General features: G+C 35.8%; 3 protein-coding genes across 3 annotated transcripts; 2 read left to right on the top strand and 1 right to left on the bottom strand.

Annotated features, from left to right (window-relative positions):
* Nucleotides 1–394: 394 nt before the first annotated feature.
* Nucleotides 395–5566, top strand: LOC116301536 (uncharacterized). The gene is made up of 6 exons (XM_031710611.2): nucleotides 395–585; nucleotides 3686–3832; nucleotides 4362–4417; nucleotides 4711–4790; nucleotides 4961–5085; nucleotides 5425–5566. The coding sequence occupies exons 1-6, from the start codon at nucleotides 483–485 to the stop codon at nucleotides 5466–5468; spliced, it is 555 nt and encodes a 184-aa protein (XP_031566471.1). The 5' UTR covers nucleotides 395–482; the 3' UTR covers nucleotides 5469–5566.
* Nucleotides 5481–17609, bottom strand: LOC116301535 (uncharacterized). Its single transcript, XM_031710610.2, has 12 exons — nucleotides 17546–17609; nucleotides 17417–17474; nucleotides 17236–17309; nucleotides 11444–11543; nucleotides 11083–11194; nucleotides 10627–10712; nucleotides 10154–10209; nucleotides 9474–10076; nucleotides 8130–8306; nucleotides 7735–7800; nucleotides 7227–7319; nucleotides 5481–6485 (listed from the first exon to the last, which is right to left on the bottom strand). Exons 1-12 carry the CDS (start codon nucleotides 17606–17608, stop codon nucleotides 6432–6434), a joined length of 1542 nt encoding a protein of 513 aa, XP_031566470.1. The 5' UTR covers nucleotide 17609; the 3' UTR covers nucleotides 5481–6431.
* A 299-nt stretch (nucleotides 17610–17908) lies between these two features.
* On the top strand, nucleotides 17909–20878 carry LOC116301540 (origin recognition complex subunit 5). Its single transcript, XM_031710616.2, has 5 exons — nucleotides 17909–18296; nucleotides 18549–19064; nucleotides 19616–19826; nucleotides 19995–20186; nucleotides 20585–20878. Exons 1-5 carry the CDS (start codon nucleotides 18090–18092, stop codon nucleotides 20833–20835), a joined length of 1377 nt encoding a protein of 458 aa, XP_031566476.1. The 5' UTR covers nucleotides 17909–18089; the 3' UTR covers nucleotides 20836–20878.
* Nucleotides 20879–23320: the final 2442 nt, after the last annotated feature.

Raw genomic sequence — 23320 nt, 5'->3', positions numbered from 1 at the left:
CATTGTCAAAATATTTAAAACCTTAGAATAGAAAATTTAGAATTTATTTCTAAATAAAATTAAATAAGAAACCATTGTTCTAGAAAGTATTCAACGGAATACTGATCATAAAATAATTAAGAAACTCACTTGTTTCAAGTGGGGCTTAGATTTTGGAAAGTCAAGGACACGTCTTTCACCATGGAAACGTGAATATCTACATCGATAGCCATAGCCAGAAGAAGTTTTTGATTTGCTTTGGACCCTTGTACATAATTCCATCACATCGATATCCTGGATAGCTCCAAGGTGCCCGGTAAGGTGAATACTGATGCAGCTTGGACAAGTTGTTTTATTTATATAACACTTAATGAAATTTTACTTCCGGTTGAAATGTACTTAGTCCCAGTACTAACTCGCACATGCGCAGCATGGATGAAATCTACAACACTATCGTGATCATTTTCTAAATGGGATTTTAAATATCCCGCTTTTTTCTAAAGATGCGCCATCTTTATGAATTAAGCACCCTTTGGGCTGTTCTAGGGAATATTTTCTTCGTTTCGGTGATCAGATCTGCTGATGTTGATGTTCCAATAATTTCAGGTTGGTTGGAGTTACGTGAATTTACGTTAAAATCTCGCGATCGTCTACAGTCCTATTGCATGTAAAGTTTGTTATCATTCTTTTATGTTTTAAATGAATTTTAATCATGATTAATGTATGACTAATTTTCTGTCATTATCTGTTAAGCATGTGTTTTCAAACGCCTGAAGTACAGCCCATTGAGTCGAAACAACACGGTCCTATGAATACCTTGTAAAATGATCTTTTTGAGAAAAAATGTTTCCAAAATATTAACGAACATCTTTTTAGTTTTTGTATCATTTTTCAGGACTATCCGATTTTATGAAATATACTAGTAATTAGACGAAATAATTAGATATGGTATAACTGTTTTAACAAGCGCGTGTCATTCGTTTATGTTTTTGTTTGCCCTAATGTCAAATATCAAAGCAGGTCAGAACATATATATACACCGTCAAATCTCATATTCCTATATATTTTTTAATACATTCATTGAAAAATTGTCATTTAATTTTCGACATCATTGATCAAAGTCCTATAATAATATCTTGAATTAAAATTGTTAAAGTTTAGAGAATATGCCTTTTTCAGATGTTGTTTACCTTTTTTGCCTTGACTTTCTTGGCCGTAGCACTTTCTCCTTGTAGTGGGATAGTTAGCAGAACCATTTTGTCAGTTTTGGCTCTCAAACATCAATCATATCATAACAAGGCTGAAGAGGAAATTGAAGGTCTTCAAACTTAGACTTGGACGTTTTAGTGTTTTCCCCTCTTGTCAGACCTGTGGACTGGCAGTGTTTATGTAACTCAAATCCAAGTGTTGACTAATGGATATGAGACATTAAATAATTCAAATAAAGGTCACCTTTAGGATTGGTTTGTTTATGGAGTTATTACACTTCACCAATTCCTTAGTGCAGTCAACCATCAAAGCACAAATGAACTTTTTTTCTATTTGGTAAATTATTTAAGATAAGGTTCTAGATGATATTTCACCCATGTTGGTGAACTCTATGGAACAGTAGTTCCTCAATTATTAGTTTTGGTGCCACTTGATCCATTATTGTCATGATGAGGGAAAGCTAGTGAATGCTCAGAAGAATGACTGACAGAATAATGAGATGACTTTTGCAATCCATCCATATTAAAATGACCAAGTTATTTTAATTTTCAAATATTATCATCTTTGATTTAATTCAAAAGTGGCTGAAAATTAACCAAAGAAATCTTTACTCTTTTTTTTAACAATAACATTATTTGGACATGAGATATCCTGGAATCCAGGATTATTGATTTCAGCTCATGAAATTCATATAATAGCATCTTTGACCCGGGGTAAATGTAAAAACTGTGGATCAAAGTATATCGTCTCAAATAATAGTGTTGTATAAATAAATTCCATTTTGTGGATATGAACAAACAATGCGAAAAAAAGTTTTGATCAACATACAAGGACTTTAGAAAAACTGATATAACTTGTTTTGACCATGTATGTTATTTGACTGTACATTAATAACTGTTGCTATCATTGCAAAATATTCAGCAGCTAGCCCCCACCCCACCCCCCTACTGTAGTCCCAAAGCAAATTATTCTGCTTCAATGTCAATTGTCTCGTCATGGTTCAGTACCAAGCTTGATCTGTCATTCTGTCATTAGTCCAGGTCTCTAATGGGTCAGAAATTTTTAAAGAGTCGTTTTTCGTGGCATCAAGAGTTTTGTTTAAATTATATTTGATTTCAATAAGATTGAATTACAAACAATGAAAAATAAGGGCTCATAAACTTCATTTTTCATTGGTAATAATTCTTTTATTTTTTTAAATGGTACGTGTGCTTTTATATTGTTCATCTATCCAGAGTTTCTACAGTTTTGTAAAAAGTTTCATTTTTCATGCATTTTAATCAACTATAGAAATGATTGAAACTACTGATGATCTGTGGAATTTTACTCTTACTAGCTGTCGTCACTGGTTTAACGAAGCAAGAAATTGGATGTATTTAAACTTATTCAAACAGTATTATGAATCAGTCAGCTTTATATAATTATTATAGAAAACTGAATTACAAATAATTTATATCAAATTTATCAGGATCCATACGAATTTATATTATAATTTTTCATTCTGGAAGGGATATAGACTATAATTGTTTTCATTTTTTCACTTACATAAATTATCTTGATGTTTTAAATTCTAGATCTTTTATATTTCCCAGATTTTATTCGATATAAAGCAGCTAACTGTATTGTGGAAATGATGATTGATAAAATAAAGATACAATTTTTGGGAATGTGCTATAGAAGAACATCTTTATGTAGCAAAGTGAACTTGAACCAACGTTTTTCAGTCTTATTTTATAGTTTAGCGCATGCTAGTACAAAGTTTTAAAAATAACGTGATTGTATTGTGAGCAGACACACAAGAAAGATCATTGTATTTTGAAGACAAACAGAAACTCTGTCTTTTTATTTTGTCATTTCTGGTAGAGTTGGTTTTATTTTCTGATGTGTAACTCCTTTGTGGGAGTTAAGGAATCTACTGGATTTTCATTGTGTAATAAAGTCAGGAAGTCCAAAATGCAAGTTTTTCCTGAGCCATTTAACTGGTCACATTTATTAAATTATTTATTACATTTTTTTGTCATTTGACTTTCAGTGATAAATTGATGGAAAAATGAAGTCTTAATACTTTTTCTTTGGATATATCTTTGTATAGGTGACACAATATGTATGTAATGGTGTATGTAATGCAATATTATAAAAACCTATTGTATTGTTTGTTAGCTTCGTTGTATTGTTTGTTAACTTGGAGTCTTGTCGTGGTTATAGAATTACTTAGACTGTGTCCTCTACACAAAGTAAGAACTCTTTCTAGTTTGCACATTGTTAGACATGACTGTTAGATTGTTAGATCCACGTGAATATTACATCATGAATAATGATGATGATGATGATGATGGGTGGTGATGATGATGGTGATGGTAATGTTGATGATGATGAAGATTATAATGATGAAGATGATGATGAAGATGATGATAATGAAAGTCACTTGAAAGGAGGTATAGAAGGAGAAACAGTAAGAAACAACAGCTTTAGAATTATGAAATTCATTTTCTTGCAGATACTCTATTGTGCAGACAATGTGGCCATGAAGTAACATCAAGTGAACACTTATATAACATTGGAAGTAAACTTGCCCTGGCTCAGAGAAATGACACTATAATTGGCAATAGACAATGCCTTATACAAATGTTTAAAAACCCAAATGGTAATAGTCACATTCAGAGATAATTATTATCCAAATTTTTCTTTTTTGAAATTGCTTGCGCTAAATGATTACATTCCCATTCTGTAGATGATCCTTTGAAGTGGCAGAAAAGCATTGACCATTTTATTTTTTATTTTTCCAACACCCAGTTCAAGATTGTGTAATCCAATGATTCATATCATTTGTAAAGTGCAATATTACACAGAGCAATTTTCTCTTCAACTTGTCTCACAACAGCATTGCAACAGTTAGATGGAGCATTGTAGCGTGTAACCTACAGTGCAATTTGGAAAATATGGTGCGGGACAAGTGGCAGCAATTGTTGCGAAAAGTAGAATTTGTTTCTACTTTTGACAAAGATTGTGACTCCGTTGCACTGCATAAACCCTGCGTAAACTTGTGTCGCAATGCTGTTGTGAAACAAGTTGCAGAGAAAATTGCTCAAAGGAAATTTAAAGTTTCCCAGGGGTTGTCAAATCATCTTTTTTAATAAAGTACTAGTTGTTAATTTTGTCATAATAATTTGCAGGTCACCATTTTGAATTGATAACAACCAAGAAAGCATCCATCCAACCACTAGGAAATGTAAGACTATCACTTGGCTTGAAACTATAGAATGACACATGTATACCATTGGGTGTGTGTCTTGGGGTAGGGGGGGAAGGCTAACAAGGGCAGTTTTTATTAAAGATTTTTCTCTTTATCTTAATTTGTTCAAATAATAACTGAGGTGCCTAAGAGTGTTTTTCTTGTCACTCTTTGTCATAAATATTTTACAAATCATGAGAACAAAGTCAGTATGATCAAATGAGGATTTCAATAGGTTATCATTATTTTACCAAATGCTAATAGTCTTTCCTCTTTTTGACTTATACTAGGCATTTTTAGAGCATTCCTGGTTTCCAGAGTTTGCCTGGAGGGTTGCAGTTTGTCCACAATGTGGCAGTCATTTAGGATGGTAGGTACATGTGATTTAGTTTAGGCTAAGATCTCAAAGTACCATTGGTAGCTTACATGTAGAACTATGAATAGAGGAATCTAGCCTTTATATAGTCGAAGTTGTCCTTAGAAAGTACCATTGTTTTCGTTGCCATTAATAATTAACTGATTGTTTGGTACATTTTGTAGGAGTTTTGAGGATCCAAATCATAAGCATAAAGATGAAAAATCAAAGCAAGCAAATGGACAGAAAAAGACTAAAACGCCATACTCATTTGTAGGACTAATATTCCCAAATCTCATTAAGGAAAACTGTAAGTTATTGAAAGAAAAAACATAGAAATGATTGCTCCATGGGCAGATGCAGGATTTTCACTAGGTGGCTTGAACTGGTGAACTGAACCCCCCCAAAAAAAACTGTTATTTGGCATACTCGTCCCTTTGAGAAATGATTTAGGATTTCCTAGGGAATTATAGGACTTCCTATGAAGGAATATCTTCATAGGGCTTCCTGGGAACTTCTAGGAAATGGGGGTTCAATGACATTAAGATTTATAGTTTTTATTGGTTGGGATGAACCCCCTGCCCTAGATCCACCCCTGTTGCTCTGTCTGCTATATAAGGTTCTTATGGCTTTAACCTCTATCTTTCAGATGCAGACTCATTAATCGTCACACCAAGAGCTTACAGAGGATGATCTAAACTAATATTTAGAAAAATTGTTTTTTTATTGCTAGTTTTTCATCTTGGTTTTCTCTCTTTTTCTTTCCCTTCTTTTTTAAATACAGTCGTTTGCAACTAAGCGTGAACACCAGACACTAAAACATGTTCTAGCTGCCAGCCGAAACGTTGAAGTTAGTCAACCGGAACGTGTATGCTTTGTAATGATTCTTTGGATGGTTGGGCGTGCAAATTCCTTCAGGTACTTCAATCTCGAAAGAATCAAAATCTTTTTCTCTCCAGTACTTCATGCTTTCATTTGAAGTAAAGCCTTTTTTTCGAAAATGTGAAGAATACTGAAGGAGATCAGGATCGATCTCTTTTAGAAACTCACTTATGTCTACTCTTTCGAAGGAATCCATGACCAACACCAACAGATCAACATGCACATGTATTCATTGTATTTGAACAAACGTTGCCATCAGGCTGGCACTTTGGCTCCAAACCTCAACGTTCCTGTTAACTAACTTCAATGTTTCGGCCGCCAGTTAGAACATGTTTTAGTATCTGGTGTTCACGCTTAGTTGCAAACGACTATAATGGTCATTATTGAACATTTTCATAATAGGGCACAGATGGTAACATACATTTATCTTTTACTAACTACGTTCTTTAACATTAATGGTTGGTGCACAACACCAATACCTGTACGTGACTTCTTGTAGTCTTTGCTTGTGAGCAAATACAATTTAGCACTTTAAATTGTGAATTAAATTAAAAATCTATCAGCAATAGTTTTTGTAATAAACACTATTTACCACATGTCACAAAAGAAATAAAAAAATAATGAAAAATTAAATTAATACTCGATAAATATTATATTTTAATATCAGTAGTGCATAGCTTTAATATCAGTAGTGCATAGCTTTAATATTATTGCTATAACATATAAAATGCTATTAATATAAAATGTTTGCTTTATGATCTATAGTTTGTTTTTTCAACTTTTATTTACCATATTGACAAACCCACTTGCAAATTTATTCAAGTTTGCCTGAGGAACAAAATATGAAAACAAACAAATATTATAAATAATTTATGTTACCAACCTTTTACCATCTTATTATCTTTTATTAGAGCGAAGGCATTTAACCCATGAAATATAAAATTCTAGTCAACGTGTAATAGTCAGATAGAAACAAAAGAAAACAATGGAATTAGGGGGCTACTAAAGTGTATTAGGGGTTTAGGCACAGGTTAGTGACTTCACTCTAGTTTGTTACAGTGTATAGTGTGTTGTGTGTAAAATAGCATATGAGTTTTTTTTAATGATAGCAAGGATATGTAGTGCTTGTATACACCTATTTCAAGAAATGTTGAGGGGTCCAAGAGCTAAAAATGGGTAATCTGAGACTAAATTGAATTGATGCAAGTGCTGTGTGAGCACTTGCCTCTCATCAATGCAACCTGAGTTCGAGTCTTTCCGGGCTCAGTGTTGTATATGAGTAGAGTTGTTTGTTGGTTCTCTCCTGTGCTTCGAGGGTTTTCCAGGTTCTCTGGTTTTCCTCCCTCCGCAAAAATCAATTCCTAAAATTCCAATTCAATCACGGAATGAGGGCCACAGGTTTGTTAGCCACTGGCTATTAAGTGCTACCCTCGTGAAAAAAAAAAGGACGGTCGTTTGGCTGTGAATGTATTCTGATTTGCAGCGTGTTCTTCACTCAGATTTTAGATTTTTGATTTTTAAGAAAATAACAGACATCTTAAAGTTGTGAGAAAGCTACATGTATCCTACCTTACTCCATATTATAGTTCCATCAAGTCTCTTATAGATATACTTCATCTGGTCATCACTGTATAATTGAGAACTTATCTCTGAAGCAAGGGCCTAAAGATTAAAAACAGGGCATCACAAATCTGCTGTAATGGAACACCTGTTGTAAAAAAGTCTTCCCCTGATTGATGCTTTTATTAATAAATATTAATATCACATTTATAGGATTGAGTGCTGCTCTTGATTAAATGCCATCTCAGTTTGAGTGCCATATATGACAGCCAAAATATAAAGAGCACCACCCTTGAATAGGCCCCACATTGTTTATTTGTTAACATTTGCTTGTTATCATTTACAAAAGTTATGGTTTTTAAAGAGCACACCCCTAAAAAAGGGCCACAATTGACAGCCTAAAAAAAATTGAAGAGTGCCGCTTTGCTTAATGAAGTAAATATTATGTTACCTAATGATGACTTCATAAATTTTTGCTAATGACAGGCCACATGTAAATTGTATTTTACCAACTTACCATTGCCTTTGTCTTTGGTGATACAGATACTTCTCTGACTATCTTCATCAGAACTGATCCAAGCACCTGTTAGACAACACACTGTCTTGTTATTTTCTCACTTCTAAAACTGGTTGTTTGAATGAATGAAGGAAGGAAGGAAGGAAGGAAGGAAGGATGGAAGGATGGAAGGATGGAAGGAAGGAAGGAAGGATGGAAGGAAGGAAGGATGGAAGGAAGGAAGGAAGGAAGGAAGGAAGGAAGGAAGGAAGGATGGAAGGAAGGAAGGAAGGAAGGATGGAAGGAAGGAAGGAAGGAAGGAAGGAAGGAAGGAAGGAAACATTGACTGAATGTTGACTGACTGAATAAATACTAAGGTCATGAACGTTTTCATTCAATGATGCATGCATGTTCACCTTAAGATTGCTTTGTGCTATGTTGCTTGGTTTCTCAGGTGATAAGCCTGACTCTACTGGCTTTAACAGTTTGGATGATACTAGTCCTCTTGATATGAACAATCCAAGAACAAGCATAATACTAGTCTGTTTGTCTAGATATTCTATTGCACCATTTTCAGAAAATTGAATTTTGTCCTGAGGAAAAAAACAACTATTGTTGGGAAACACAAAGTTTTTAAGGACAAGCATCTATGGAATGTTATGGATACACTTTGAGTGACATTCAAGAAAATCTACTTTGTCCCGACAGCAAATCGTAGGAATATATGTACTATTGATAACAACTTTAAAATGTAAACAATGTTATTTAATGAAATAATGAAATAAACATATAAAACTCAGAAAAAATTTTGAGTCTCAAATGAGAATCAAACCCTGTGTGACCCTCTGGATTATTCAGAAGCTCTAAACACTGAGCTACTGCAGATTCTATGGTAAGCATGGGTTATTTGTGGGTTTTGACATACAGTCAATTCAAAAAACGTTGTAGTCGACCGGCTCAAGCCTACGCGACTGGACCGAAAGAAATATGGGTAAAAATCACTGAAGCGGTTTAAATATTCGTTCTGAATAAATTGTTCCCGCTAGTAATAAGATAATAATGGCGAGAAACAATCCATCGAATGCATGTCTTCGGGTTTAAGGAAACAAAAACAAAGTACTTATGATTCAGTTCACAATTTAGAATATATGAAGGCATTTAAAAAACGTCTCCTTTAACACTTCCCGCTCGCCTACGAACGTTCGTGCTGTAAACCAGGCATAACTAGTCAGATAAAATTATGCAGTCAACTCGGCTTCAATAATTACTACCCAGAGTTCTTTTCGGTCCAGTCGCGTAGGCTAGAGTTGCTTGACGACAAAATTTTTTGAATTGACTGTATGAACACATCATGCCATCACACAGTCAGTGAGAATACAATGTACAAATAACAATGTAAAGTTGAATGATTATGTTTCACCTCCTCTTACTGCAGTTTTCGATATTCTGCAAACTCCACATTTCAATGGCTAGCTGTGAAATGGGGTTTTCACTGCCGCAAGTCAAGAATATAAAAGGTACCGACTGATTATTTTTGATTGACGGCAGCAAAAAAACAAATTTCAGCATGCAGCTTGTAACTACCGAGGTCGCAGAATATCAAAAACTGCAATAAAATTGGGTTAATGTTCTCTCCACCCCACCCCTGCCTCCTTTATGATTTATCCAAAGGCCAAAAGATCAGATTGAACTGCATGCCCTAAATACACAACGTTTTTTTAAAATAGGTACAAAGATTTAATGATATGGTAATCATATACCTTTTCAACTTGCCATAAATATGAAGCTGGTAAATGAACCCCAGTCTGTAACACATACCACAGAACTCCTTCTCGTGATGGACTCAATAGACCTGACATGGGTCTTATTTGGGTTATAGTATAGATCACAGTCTCTACTATTGTCGACAACTCTGTTAGAGCTGCTTGCTGCTCTTGAGAGAGTTTTTGGAATATCCCAGGTGATTTGACATGCACATCAAAGTACCCATCCTTTATTATATCATTCAGAGCCATCCAGATCGAACTTTCTTGATTCAGGTAAAACTTTTCATGTAGTTCAAAGATCCCAGACTGAATGTAATCATCAAGTTTTTGAACATTCTCATATCGTCTTTTGACAACTTTCTTTAACAATGATAATAACATAACACAAAACCAGGCTGCATAAAATATATGTCGTAGTTTCCTGATTTTCTTCGTACCTGGGAATGGATAGTCATCATTGACTGGGTCATGGGATGAAGGCTCGTCAAGAAATCCAGTGATGGCAAATGATGAAGTCTTTGGTCTTGGCTTTGGCTCTCTTAATAGTTCTGTTGAACGCACTGGCATGGCTACAATCCTTGACGATGATGCACGCATCTGTTTTTGATAGACAAGCAGGATTTAACAAGACATTTAATTTAATTTCAGTGGGATGTAAAGTGTTAAGTGCTTACCTTTGGAATTGGTTGGGGAGGTGGAGATCTCTTTCTTTCCTTCAGTATGGGTTTAACTAATTGATAAATAAAAATTAGAAAAGATTTGGCAAGTTAGATTGTCACACATATTCAATAGGTTTATATTGTCCATACATTTGTCCATTTATGATATAACATTATTTCGCGTTAGCTTTCTTGAAATATAGCTTAGGGACTAGTTTAGGATAAGATATGATTTCATAATAATAACTATATTTATTGTCAAAAGTTGTTTTTTGCCAACAGACTATCATCAATCCAATTTACCAACATCTCACCATCAACAACCAAAGATGATGATGGCATTTTGCTATTACAGGAAACATGAGAAAACTTGATTGCTATCATGACTGTTGAACAGCCCCTAATGAGGATTGCTTTGTTTCTATCAACCAACATGGTATCTATGATGTAACATTATTCCCAAGAAAAATGTGATGGGTACAGTATACCTTTTTGGGTTAATTTGGTCTGTGGGAGCTCAGTAAAGGGATCCATTTCCCTGTAACCCACTGGTTCAATTTCAACTTGGCGTTGTCTAAAAGAGAAATATATTTTTTATTAGAAAAGTGTACCTACATTTTTAACTGCAACGCAAACCTGTAAATACATGGAGCCATTTGATAAGTACATGAAGGCATCAATATAGTTAATTAAATATAGGCTCCATTACTCAGTTTGATGCAGAAAAAATAACTTACTGTGTAAAAGCACTTTGAGAAATTCTTTTTACAAGAAAAATTTGGGGTGAGTTTGGTGGGTCAATGACATGGTAAGTCTCTTAGAATTCAAATATTTATTAATTTTCATTCCTCCAATTTCCATTTCCCACCCCTCTGTTTTCCTTTTCCTGTCCAACAGCCCAACAATCTTCTTGTATTAAATACATGAAGTCTTGTAAGTATTACCTTGGTTCAGTTTTCATGGATTCAGTGCTTCTAAACGGAGGATTTGAGGTCATCTGGTTCATCATCATTTTCTGTAACTGGACACTTTGTGCTAACATCATTGATACCATTTCTTTCAGATAATAATAAGTGAGGTGAGTTTTGAAAGTATCCACATAGAACCAGCGTTTTGAAGTTTTGATTAAATGAAAAAAAGCTTTTTTCCATGCTCTGTTTGGTAATACAAAATGCAGTAAGAGACAAGAAGAAAGGAAACGTGAAGAAGAAGAAGCCATTTTTTTCTTTGACATCAATTAAATGTTCACGAATGCATAGATTAGTGGGGGAGGGAGGGTTGCTAAATTAAGCAATCAACCTTTACCTGCATTCAAGTCATTTTTATTGCTGTTCATACTTGAACCTGTCCTGTCTTCTGTGTTCATATATTTTTTTGTTCTACTTTGATGAAAAAGCCTTTCTTCCTAAGATTCAAAGAGTTCAAATTACTCATTTTTTCAGACTATCTAATTCCAGAATACAGGCATCTTGCCCCCAGAGGAAACCCAAGACTTAAGACCTACTAATGCAGGAATTGTAAATGATGTAGTTATTGAGTCAACAGCTTCCATTTCAAATAGTGACAGAAAACAACTTCAGTGTGTGCAAGAAACCACCAAAAGCACAAACTAATAGTACATATACATCTTGTGTATCAAAGCAAGGATTTCAGTGACAAATTATTGCTGTTGATGTCAACACCAAAAAAATCAAAAAAAAAAAAACAAAGGTATATTTCATGACTGGGCTGTCACAGGCAACCCAGTAAAAATAAAAAACCAACTCATTTTACTACCGGGCTGCCGCAGGCAACCCAGTTAAACCAGTTTTGAATTACCACCTTTTGAAAGGCCATGGATAATCTTGATGTATAGCATAAACATGCTCAATTTCTAAAACTTGTTTTCCTCTTTTAAATGCCCGAATTTTGAGTGTTTTTTAATTTTGGAAAATCAGGAACCGTACATAGATGGAATGGAGTGGACTTCAGTTGGCTGGATCGTACGGAATGTGAACGTTTTTTACGCCTAATTTGCAGCTTTTATGATTTTTTAAATTAGAAAATAACTAGTGATTCTATTCCGAAATTTAGCAAAAGTAAATGCAAAAATTGTTTTTTATTATGTTTTTTTTTTTAAATGATTCAAAGGACTTTATACATCATGTGTCTATAGGTGACTCTGAGGATCGTAACAGATTTTTACGACTAATTTTCCTCCCATTAAGATGCTATTGAGATAAATTGGATGTTATTTGGATGTGACTGGAATGGATAGGTTGTGACTGAAATGGATTGCAAGTGACTGGGCTTCAGTCAGTGACTGAATCTTAAATCGCAAAAAAAGGTTTGAATTTTCACCTTTTGAAAGGCCATGGATAATCTTGATGTATAGCATAAACATGCTCAACTTCTAAAACTTGTTTTCCTCTTTTAAATGCCCGAATTTTGAGTGTTTTTTTAATTATGGAAAATCCGGAACCGTACATAGATGGAATGGACTGGACTTCGGTTGGCTGGCAAATTATTCCACTCTGTAGACTGTATTCGAAAAAATTCGTTTTCGGTGAAGAATTGTTCCGGATTCGCCCGGACTAGTGTGGACGGTAGGCCTAACCGAATAAATAAAAATTCGGATTCAAATTTATCCGGCATATTGTGGACGGAAACGATTCCTGTACGAATAACAATTGCGAATAATTCGTACGGGAGTGAAAACATTTGGTAAATATTTGCTGAACCGACTTCCGTACGAATAACAATCGCGAATAATTCGTACGGGAGTGAAAAATGTTGGTAAATATACGCTGAACCGACTCCCGTACGAATAACAAATAACTATTCTCACTATATGTATGGAATTCGAGCAAGAAAAACCCAAAAAACGAGATTTTTCACATCAACGCTTATTTGCATGAGTCTCGGGTTCTCGTGGCATGCATTGTCTCACCCTGCTTCTTACATTGCTTACTATCAATCACGTGACTTTTTGCAGTTGACTGGCAAACAAGCGGTTGACTGGGGGGCAACTAGTGGATGCTAAGTCAAAACATATCAAAATAAGTCCTAAAACTATTGTATTTGACTATTTCCACGACATCAAACCAGAAAACACGAGATCAAAACAACCTCCAGGATTCTACAAGCCATCAAAAAAGAGCTATTACCGGAAGTGACGTCTATTGATAGCAACCTATATACGTTCCCGTTCTCTCTGGACTCGCACATTTAAGCTCGTTTGCGTTCTACGAGAAGTAAAGAAAAAATTTCTTAATTCTTCACATCATTCGTCGCTGGGCCGTGGGAGCTAAGACGCATTAATGAAAGGTACAGAGAAAGAAGAAAACTATGTCCCAAGTACCAGCTCAGCTAGTTCAGGCTACCATACAAGCTGTTCTTCAGGCCGACCCGCCGCCTCTGAGTCAACAACCTCAGCCAAAACCGCAACCATAGAATCAACTACTACAAATTGGACATAACCAAGAAGCACAGAATCCCGTTCCTCCGCAACAGGCCGTTCAGGACGCTTTTGGTGGTCACGCCGAAGTAGTAGGTATAATACTTTTCGTCTATGTTGCTTCTTCAACGTGCAGCTATGGTATTTTTACTTTATTGGTTATAGTCGCTCACGGTTTCGTTTTAAATGTTGTTGCTTTTGCCATTATTCACAACCGTGAGTAGAAGCTTAAACGTTGGTCATTGATTTGGCAAAGTTCAGCCACGTGTGAAGTTGGTCGCCCAAAATACTAGTTAGGTGTCTGGTAAAGTTTAGCGATGTATTATGTCGCTCAAAGCACTCGTTAATTATTTCGCAAAGGCTAAAAGACGTGAAGTTGCTCAAAATGCTAGTTAGGTATCTGGCAAAATTCAGCGGCGTGTGCGGTCGCTCAGAATACTCGTTATTTATTTGGCCAAGTTCAGCAGCGTGTGAGGTCGCTCAAAATGTTAGTTAGGTATTTGGAAAAATTCAGCGGCGTGTGCGGTCGCTCGAAATACTCGTTAATTATTTGGTCAAAGATCAGCGGCGAGTGCGGTCGCTCGAAATACTCGTTATTATTCGGCAAAATTCGGCGATCGCGTGTGTTGTCATGGTTGGGGTCCCCTCCCACTTCCCCCTGCTAAGCCGCCTCGATGAGGTTATCTAATACTATTCTCACTATGGAATTTAAGCACGAAAAGCCCAAAAAATGAGATTTTTCACATCGACGCTTATTTGCATGAGTCTTGGGTTCTCGTGGCATGCATTTTCTCACCCTGCTTCTTATATAAACGTTTCCGTTCTCTCTGGACTTGCACATTTTAGCACGTTTGCGGGAAACGAGAAATAAGGGGAAAAACTCCCCCCCCCCCCCCCCCCCTTCCCCCCTCCCCGCAGCGATGAATGATCATAGTCACATATCTTATTCCCTTCGTGCCTAGCGAATTCTCATAGTGAAAATATATAACAATTGCGAATAATTCGTACGGGAGTGAAAAATGTTGGTAAATATTCGCTGAACCGACTCCCGTACGAATAACAATCGCAAATAATTCGTACGGGAGTGAAAAATGTGGGCAAATATTTGAGCTCAGAATCTACAAACACGTCATTAAAATCCAATTGGGTACTCCTGTGCAAAGAATGCACATTTCGCACATTACAAGAGACCATAGCAACCCAGTTAAACGTTTTGAATTGTCACCTTTTGAAAGGCAATGGATAATCTTGATGTATAGTATAAACATGCCCAACTTCTAAGACTTGTTTTCTTCTTTTATTGCCCGAATTTTGAGTGTTTCTTAATTTTGGAAAATCCGGAACCGTACATAGATGGAATGGACTGGACTTCAGTTGGCTGAATCGCATAGAACGAACACGTTTTTTTTACGCCGAATTGGCAATTTTTATTCTATGATTTTTATTTTATTATAAATAACTATTGATTCTATTCCGAAATTTTGCTAAAATAAATGCAAAAAAATTTTATGCTTTGGATCGTGTGGAACTGGTTGAAGTCCTGTGAAGTTGTCAGCAGCAAATGTTTTTCAAAGGACTTTATACATCATGTGTCTATAGGTGACTCTGAGGATCATAACAGATTTTTACGACTAGTTTTCCTCAATTAAGATGCTATTGAGATAAATTGGATGTTATCTGGATGTGACTGGAATGAATTGGATGTGACTGAAATGGATTGCAAGTGACTGGGCCTCAGTCAGTGACTGAATCTTAAATTGCAAAAAAGTGTTGAATTTTAACCTTTTGAAATGCCATGGATAATCTTAATGTATAGTATAAACATGCTCAACTTCTAAAAATTGTTTTCCTCTTTTAAAGGGGCACTTGGATGAAAACGCCCCAATTTTTGAAAGTCCGAATAATTGAAGTATTTGAGGATATAATGACTCAATTATAATTATAAAAATCAGATTAGTGAAATTTTAGCCTGGGAGCCACTTGCTGTTGAGATATTTTGGGTTGGAAGCGAAAGCTTGGTTTCTGTGGTGTCCTGTTATAAGGAAATGTATGGAGATTCATCAAAAATTTCAATAAAATCATTGAAACGTGAAATAAAGCCTCGAAATTTTACCCGATCATTGAGAAATAGCACTTCTTTCGCTCTGCGTGGTTATTTTTTGAATTTAGCCCATTTTAAGATTTTTTCCCCCACCAGTAAGAAAAAGAAAGAAAGAAAAAAAAAAAGAAGTGCTATTTCTCAATGATCGGGTAAAATTTCGAGGCTTTATTTCCTGTTTCAATGATTTTATTGAAATTTTTGATGAATCTCCATACATTTCCTTGTAACAGCACACCACAGAAACCAAGCTTGGGCTACCTGTGGGTTGAGTAAATGGCATCATTTACTCACAATTTAGATGCTGAATAAAATTAATAAATTTTCCCTGCCACTTTTGACTGTGAAGGAAACATGTTGCTTGGCTTCTATCTGGGTCATATAGATAAGTTTAAACAAGTTTAAAGTCATTTCCAATTTTCTTTTGTTTTCATCCAAGTGCCCCTTTAAATGCCCGAACTTGGAGTGTTTTTTAATTTTGGAAAATCAGGAACCGTACATAGATGTAATGGACTGGACTTCGGTTGGCTGGATCATGCGGAACGTAAACGTTTTTTTACGTCGAATTTGCAGCTTTTATCCTATTATTTTAATTCTATTATAAATAGCTAGTGATTCTATTTCGAAATTTTGAAAAAAAATAAATGCAATTTTTTAAAAATATTTTGGATTGCAGCACTGGTTGAAGTCCTGTGAAGCTGTATTTAACAATATATTTATGTATATGCCTTCAAGATTATTTTCCTTTAGGCTCTACTAACCCACGCGATTGAAGCCAGAATATTGCCTACTGGGTAGCTGTACTAATACTAATAAATATCTGAATTACAATCCTAGAAAGTCTTCTTTTACTGCTCGATTATGTTACTTCTAAAGACCGGAATTACATCCTCAGCTGCTAAGCCAATCTATAAGCCATTTATCTATGAACATGTCATTCAAATCCATATATGTGTACTCTTGTGCAAGAATGCACATTTCACGAGGAGACTACAAAAAAAAAAAAAAAACAACCAAAGGCATTTTACGACTAAGCTGCCACAGGCAATCCAGTAAATAGTGCTACTAACAGTAGAGTCCCATATTGATCTCAAACCTTGATCCAGTCCTGGAACCAGGGAAAAGGTTAGGTGCTTCAATATATCCACTACTGATGTAAGTCCATCGATTGTCAGCCTCAAGTTCATGATAATGGGGACATTTCATTTTAGAATTTCACAAAAGGTTTTGCACTATTTAGCTAATCATGTTCCTTCTACTACGTTCTCATTATACCCACTTTAAGACAAAGTGCAACTCATTGATGCTACACCTCCTCCTCCCAGATAACAGATACCACTTGCTACATGTACCTTTAGCAGTTCTGAGATTGAGGAAAAACTTGGATGGAATTGGCATTGCAGTGCAATAGTGCAATGTGGGATAGATTTAAAAATGCACTGTAAAACTATCTGAACCCAGTCTTTTACTCAACTTCGGAATGGGCAATATCTTTCTAAATTTTCTTTCCATTATAACTTTGTAATTATGTAATCATTAACTCGAGCTTAGCAATCATTGTACCTTTACATTCTGAAGAAGTTGTTCACTCCTTAGAATCTCTGTTTGTAGCATAATATGAGGGTCAGTCGACGCTGCTGTAAACAGAATATTAATTTTTTTAAACAAACGAGGAATGAGAACAAAAAAGCTCGCCAAGAAAACAAAAATAATTTGTCAACAAACTCAAAGACCTCACACTTGCCTGGAAAAAGAGAGCCTTTGAAGCTCGCAGGACCTCTCTGCTTTTCAGCTGCTATTTTCTAATTTAAAAAAAGACAAAATAAATAAGTATTCATTGAGCTAAAAATATATATCTATTTGGTTTTACTACCTCTTTTAAGACTTTAAGGCGAAGTTTAGTCAGTTGTTCTTGAACTTCTCTGTCGTCCGCCATCTTTGTTTGGTAGTTTTGGATTGACGTGAAGGCCTGGAAACTACTAGGCTTACAAATAATTTCTTACTTGGGAGGGGTAAGAAAAAAGTTGTTTATGATGTTTTCCTAAAGTAGAATAATATTTCTTCATAGTTTTCATTTAAATATTCAAAATGCTATTATTAATTAATATGTTTGAAAATGAAAAATATATTTTTTCTTTAAAAATCATTTAAATAAATGTCATTGTTAAAAAGTATGGAGATAAGGTACCCCTCCCGTGGTAAAAAAAAGTTGCCATCAGGAACATGCGCGCGGCGAAAGTCAAAAATTATCCAGACTTCTTCCAAAATTCCACCTGAAAAAATATTCAGGATTTTTGAACGTGTACACTGTAAGACATTGGATTATGCTTCATGATAATCTTGAGTTACTAAATTTCAAAAATCGAAATTTTACGAACCTTTTGATTTGGAGTTTATTTTAGAAACGTTTCTCCAAAATGGCGTCCTCTGTTGCTCATTTTGGGTACAGCGAGGAAGATATTCAAGATGTATTTTGCATGGCACCGTACAGAGAAAATCAGATTTCAACGCTGCTGTCATTGTTTGGAAGTATTGGTGATCTTTCTTGTCCAAGTATCTTCGTGTATGGAAATACGGCTACAGGGAAATCGTTTGTTGTGAAAATGCTGATGAACACTTTGAAGGTAAAGCTAGTTAACATTACTTAATCATAGCTTCTGTCTGAGACTTAAAGAAATCTCTAATTACTCATTTACCCTATTACCAGGTTTAACTAACAGTACTTTTCATACCCTGGACACCCGGCCCTTTCGAAATCCCACCCCTATTATGGTGGTAGGGGAAGGATGGGGGGGAGTGGTTGAATTATCTCTCAAACTATACAACATACTATTGGTGAATAAATGTTCTCTTGAATTGATTTCTTTTCTCAACAGCTTCCTCATGTAATGGTAAACTGTGTGGAGAATTTCACCTCTAAACTAATGTACGAACACATCTTAAACAGCTTTAAACAAGAAGATGACGAAGAAGAAATTTCTTTGACAAAACGGTGTGATAACATGGTAGATTTCCTGCGTCTGTTAAAACAGAACATAACTGAACAAAACCTACAGGATCAAACATTCTACATTATACTGGACAAAGCAGAAAGACTACGGGAAATGGAAATAAACATCTTGCCAGCATTTCTAAGACTCCAAGAACTTACTGAGATGAATATATGTGTTATTCTGTTGTCAGAAATAATTTGGGAGAAGTTCTTTTCTGGGACTGGATTCAATGATCCTGTGTTGATACATTTTACAGATTACTCCAAAGCCGAGTTACAGCAGATAATGTGTTTAGATTGTCCTAGTGATTATCCAGTAGACCTCTTCAGTGCATTCAGTCAGCTTCTGTTGAGTGTGTTCTATACTGTTTGCCGGGATCTAAATGAACTACGCCATTTGGTAATTATTAGTACCGTAAACCTCTGAAAATAAGCCCTGGGTTTTTATTTCTTTATTTGCTAAAGTACCTCTTTGATCTTTGAACAATAGAATCACATGACAAGGGGCTTATTTTCAAAGGGGCTTAATTTATGAGTTTATGGTATAACAGCATAAAGTCGAGGCTGTAACAAACCTTACACCTCAGGAAACACAAAAGCACTTGCAACAAGTGATCACGAAAAAATGAATATTTAATTCTATAGAAATTACTCAGGGAAGGTTGGGGGATTCACAAGGTAAACTTTAAAAAATGGTTGTAGCCTACCCCCTTTCACTAAGTAAGACATACATGACCTTCTTATTAAGTCAACAAGGAAATAGCTTTTGTAAAAATAAATTGAAAGGTTGAAACCTCTAGAAAAGTTAACATTTTCACTGACGACCCCTCTCTGAAGCCCCAGCCAAAAAAAAAACCTTTCCTTATTGTTACTTTTCTGTTTCTTTTCCTATGGGCCCTATGGCCCTGGAAGTTAAGATGGGAAACTATAAGGACATTTCTTCTTCCATAGGCTGCCCTCCATTTCCCCAAGTACTGTGAGCCCATCACCAAGGGGGAGGCTACCTACTCAGACAGTCATAAACTATGGCGTCACATTGGTCCACACCTGAAGCGAGCGCTCAATACTGTCTACTTGAGAGAGGTATCCAGCAAGCAGTGGGAAAACATGTTGACTCAAGAGTCAAATGAAGAACACTTGAATGGATCTGCTCCAGCTGCTGGTAAGATATATGGTGAACTATTCTGCCTCGTTGTTTCGGGGGATATCAGAAAATACATGCTAGTATCTTTGATATAAACCTAAGTTCTCTCTCTCTCTGATCTTGATTTTTTTAAATTCAGTCTTATAAAGGATGGGTAAATAAATTGAATATTTGACCCTTATATAGGTAATCCACAGAGGTCGCACATAGAACTCCCGTTTTACTCCAAGTACCTGCTATTGGCTGCATACATGGCATCTTACAACCCTGCCCATACAGACAAGCGATTTTTCTCTAAACAAGCCCAAAGGATGTCAAACAGATGCAAAGCAGCAGCAAAAAAAGCCAACAAGGGAAAGATAAGCAGTCAGCTAACAGGTTTGTCAGCGCCCCATGTTTCACTGTGTTATTCCCACTCTTGTGTATCTGTTTTACAGGTAGTTCTTTGGTGTGGAGAATTTAGTCTCTTCAGTTAGTCTTTAAGACATTGCAAGAGATGAAATAACCTAGTTGCTGTATCACAGTTGTTCCTATAGTCATGTGTCTTCTCAGGTCTTCTCTTGAAAATGGGTAAACGATTGCACAAAAACAAATTATTATGTTTTTGATTAAATCACACCATAGAGATTAAGAGAATAGTCCCTTTCACAGTTCCCTGCACCATTTTGAAAGATGGTTCAGGGAACTGTGAAGGTGACTATTGTGGAATAGCATAGGCTAAATAACCAACTAAGCAATTTTATCATCTAACAATGAATGTTGTGTGGTTTTCCTAGGTCCAAAGGCATTTCCATTAGACAGATTAATGGCTATATTCTATACCATAGTGGAAGACAAAGTAGCACCATCAGCTAGTATACTGTCCCAAATCTCCTCACTTGTGTCCCTAAATCTCCTGTCACAAGTCTCGGCAGATGACCAGATCGATTCTGCTAAGTACAAATGCCTGGTTAGTTTTGACTTTATCAAAGGGATAGCAAGGCAGCTGGAATTTGATATCATACAATACTTATTTGATTTTGTATAAATTGAAATTAAGATTTTTTCAGAATAAAAAACGCTTTGGCTTATTCTTTGTTTTTGTTGTTATTTACATTTTTTTCCATTCTTTTTCCTTCTTCCAAGCCTTTGATTTGTTGAGAAGGTTTTGGGTATGAGAATAATTAATGTATCTTCTTAAGCATGTACAAAAAAAAACTAAAAATCTGAAGCAGAAAAAAGCATTATACTCAAGGCAAAAAGGTCTGTTATCAAATGTATGCCAAAACGTAATGAGAAGATTAAATAACAATTCGCGTTACAGGGAATGTTAATTACAAATTTACAAAACTACCCAAAAAATATAAGTTAAAAAACACTAGGGACAAAATAATATGTAGATGCTTGTATGGTGCATTTCTAGCCTCAATGCACCTTACATAAATGACAGCCTAAATACACATGTAAACACTGCATACATCTTGTTACATAACAACATAAGATCAAGGTAGGTTCATTTTTTTCAATTTCACGATCCTACCAGTACAGGTACATTGATTGGGCTGCCTGTGCCGTTTTTGATTTCTTATTAGAAAGCTGAAAAAGGTCTGAGTATGAGAATCAGAGGGTCTTACTTCCGTTATAGTTATTATAATATTCCAAGAAAAGAAGTTCAGTAAGTTACGGTTCATTATGTTCCGTTATTCTCTAATTGTTTCACTAACTATTGTCGTCTCCTTAACCGAAAAGAGACTAGCTGCGGGTGAGTGTCGTACGGACCTGGATTGTAGTAAGCAAAGTAAAGATTCGCCGTACTGTTGCAAGACTTCCTTTCACTCATGGGCACCGCACGCTTGTTTTTCTAGCTGCGTCGGGAAAGCTTGTGATTCGGACAGCGATTGTGGAGGAACAGGTGGTGAATGCTGTAATACAGTCAACGGCAACTGCACTTCAAAGAAAAGTTGCTTGAAGAAGTGTTATTCTAACTCAGATTGTAGGGCACACTCATACTGTTGCAAAGGAGTGTATTTTGAGCCAAGCGTGTGTGCTTCGAGCTGTGTTGGCAAATCGTGTAACATTAACAGTGATTGTGGTGCGCCAAACGAATGCTGTAGTTCAGGTGGCGAATGTATAAAACAAGGTTGTCACGGCATTCCTTTACCTGGTTGGCTTATTGCTTTAATTACTATTATTGCTGTTCTTCTCGTCGTTGGTCTCGTGATCATCATCTATTTTTGGCGCTACTCGCGCTCGATTAGAAACCCGGAGTACTTAATCGAGGGCGATCGATCGTCGAAAACAAATAAATAAATCGACCAAAATCGATTAAAATTAGTCTATCCATTTTGTATAATCGCAACATAATAGCTACAGGGGCGGATCCAGGGGGGGGGGGTGGTCTAAAAGGGGTGATTAGTCACCTCCGTTTTGCTCAAATTTTACACAATATCGTTAGTATATAAACAGTCAATCCCCTTTTCCTAAAATTCCTGGTATGAGATATCTTCGCAAAAGTCACCCCCCTTTTAAAAATTTCTGGATCCGCCCCTAAGCTGGTTGACCATTAGTTAATCATAGTACATAGTGACATATGACCGTGAAAGAATAGGCAAACTAATAGTAGTAGACTCTAAACCAATGATTTTCTTTTGTTCTTTATCAACTATTACAAACTAAATGGTCTATTTTCTTTCACGGTCATATGAAAATCACTCTATTGGAATGTTAAAATTAGTACTTTTAGTTTATGTGTAACCATTTTACCAATAATGTATCTGTGATATACTATAGTGTAAAATGGATATATCGGTACCAATGTTTTACCAGTGATTCACCACTTCAACATGCAAACTTGGTAGCTGTGATCTCACCCTGCATGCAGAAATTTGTCTTTTTGCTGCCGTCAATCAGACAAATCAGTCGTTACCCTTCATATTTTTGACTGGCAGCAGTGCAAAAAAAATTTCAACAGGTAAATTGCAACAACAGAGTTTGCATGTTTATGAAATATATTTTTTACATGTGCATTTGCTTTCAGTTTCAATCTGAGGATCTGAATAACCTTCATATATATAATAGCTTTTCACATTTTCAAAGGATTCAAATACAAAGATTATACAATAGCTAGATCCAGGGGTGTAGGAAGGTCTTGATTACAGTGGGGCATTGTACCATTTTCCCATTAAATCCACAGAAATTCTCCATGAATTTCTTGCCAAAAGCAAACTTTTAGGGGGGAGAAAGTGCCCCCTTCCCCTCCCTACGCTAGCGGCTAGATCATTTTACTCTTTTTTCAGTTTAATTAGGAGGGTATGAAAATAATTAACTTCAACTCGGCAAAGATGGCACAAAAAATTAATACATGAATCAGTATATGATTTTATTTTCATGATGTTCTTTAAGTGTCAAGGAAGGTGAGAGATGCACTTCTTTTCATAGCTTTGTCTTACTTGGTGGGAAATGATAGCAGAGGATCCACTCTCTTCTGGGACGAGTGAGTCCACCTTTTACTTTCTTTCCTGAGATCTAATCTA

The sequence above is a fragment of the Actinia tenebrosa genome, unplaced genomic scaffold (genome assembly GCF_029948245.1).
Source record: "Actinia tenebrosa isolate PJP-AT-01 unplaced genomic scaffold, QUT_ActTen_1.0 PGA_scaffold0__85_contigs__length_37466705, whole genome shotgun sequence".
Taxonomy (NCBI): domain Eukaryota; kingdom Metazoa; phylum Cnidaria; class Anthozoa; order Actiniaria; family Actiniidae; genus Actinia; species Actinia tenebrosa.
Note: the sequence above shows the minus strand (reverse complement) of the source record. Positions and strands in the feature narration are given on the sequence as shown.

Bases quoted from the DNA above. Each gene is read 5' to 3' on its own strand.
- LOC116301536 (XM_031710611.2), top strand. From the start codon at position 483: ATGCGCCATCTTTATGAATTAAGCACCCTTTGGGCTGTTCTAGGGAAT. The intron at 586-3,685 runs GTTGGTTGGAGT...ATTTTCTTGCAG, and splicing joins TGATGTTCCAATAATTTCAG to ATACTCTATTGTGCAGACAA. The intron at 4,791-4,960 runs GTAGGTACATGT...TACATTTTGTAG, and splicing joins TGTGGCAGTCATTTAGGATG to GAGTTTTGAGGATCCAAATC.
- LOC116301535 (XM_031710610.2), bottom strand. From the start codon at position 17,608: ATGGCGGACGACAGAGAAGTTCAAGAACAACTGACTAAACTTCGCCTT. The intron at 17,475-17,545 runs GTAGTAAAACCA...TTTTTAAATTAG, and splicing joins GCCTTAAAGTCTTAAAAGAG to AAAATAGCAGCTGAAAAGCA. The intron at 7,801-8,129 runs GTGAACATGCAT...GTTGTCTAACAG, and splicing joins TAGCACAAAGCAATCTTAAG to GTGCTTGGATCAGTTCTGAT.
- LOC116301540 (XM_031710616.2), top strand. From the start codon at position 18,090: ATGGCGTCCTCTGTTGCTCATTTTGGGTACAGCGAGGAAGATATTCAA. The intron at 19,827-19,994 runs GTAAGATATATG...ACCCTTATATAG, and splicing joins TGGATCTGCTCCAGCTGCTG to GTAATCCACAGAGGTCGCAC. The intron at 20,187-20,584 runs GTTTGTCAGCGC...TGGTTTTCCTAG, and splicing joins GATAAGCAGTCAGCTAACAG to GTCCAAAGGCATTTCCATTA.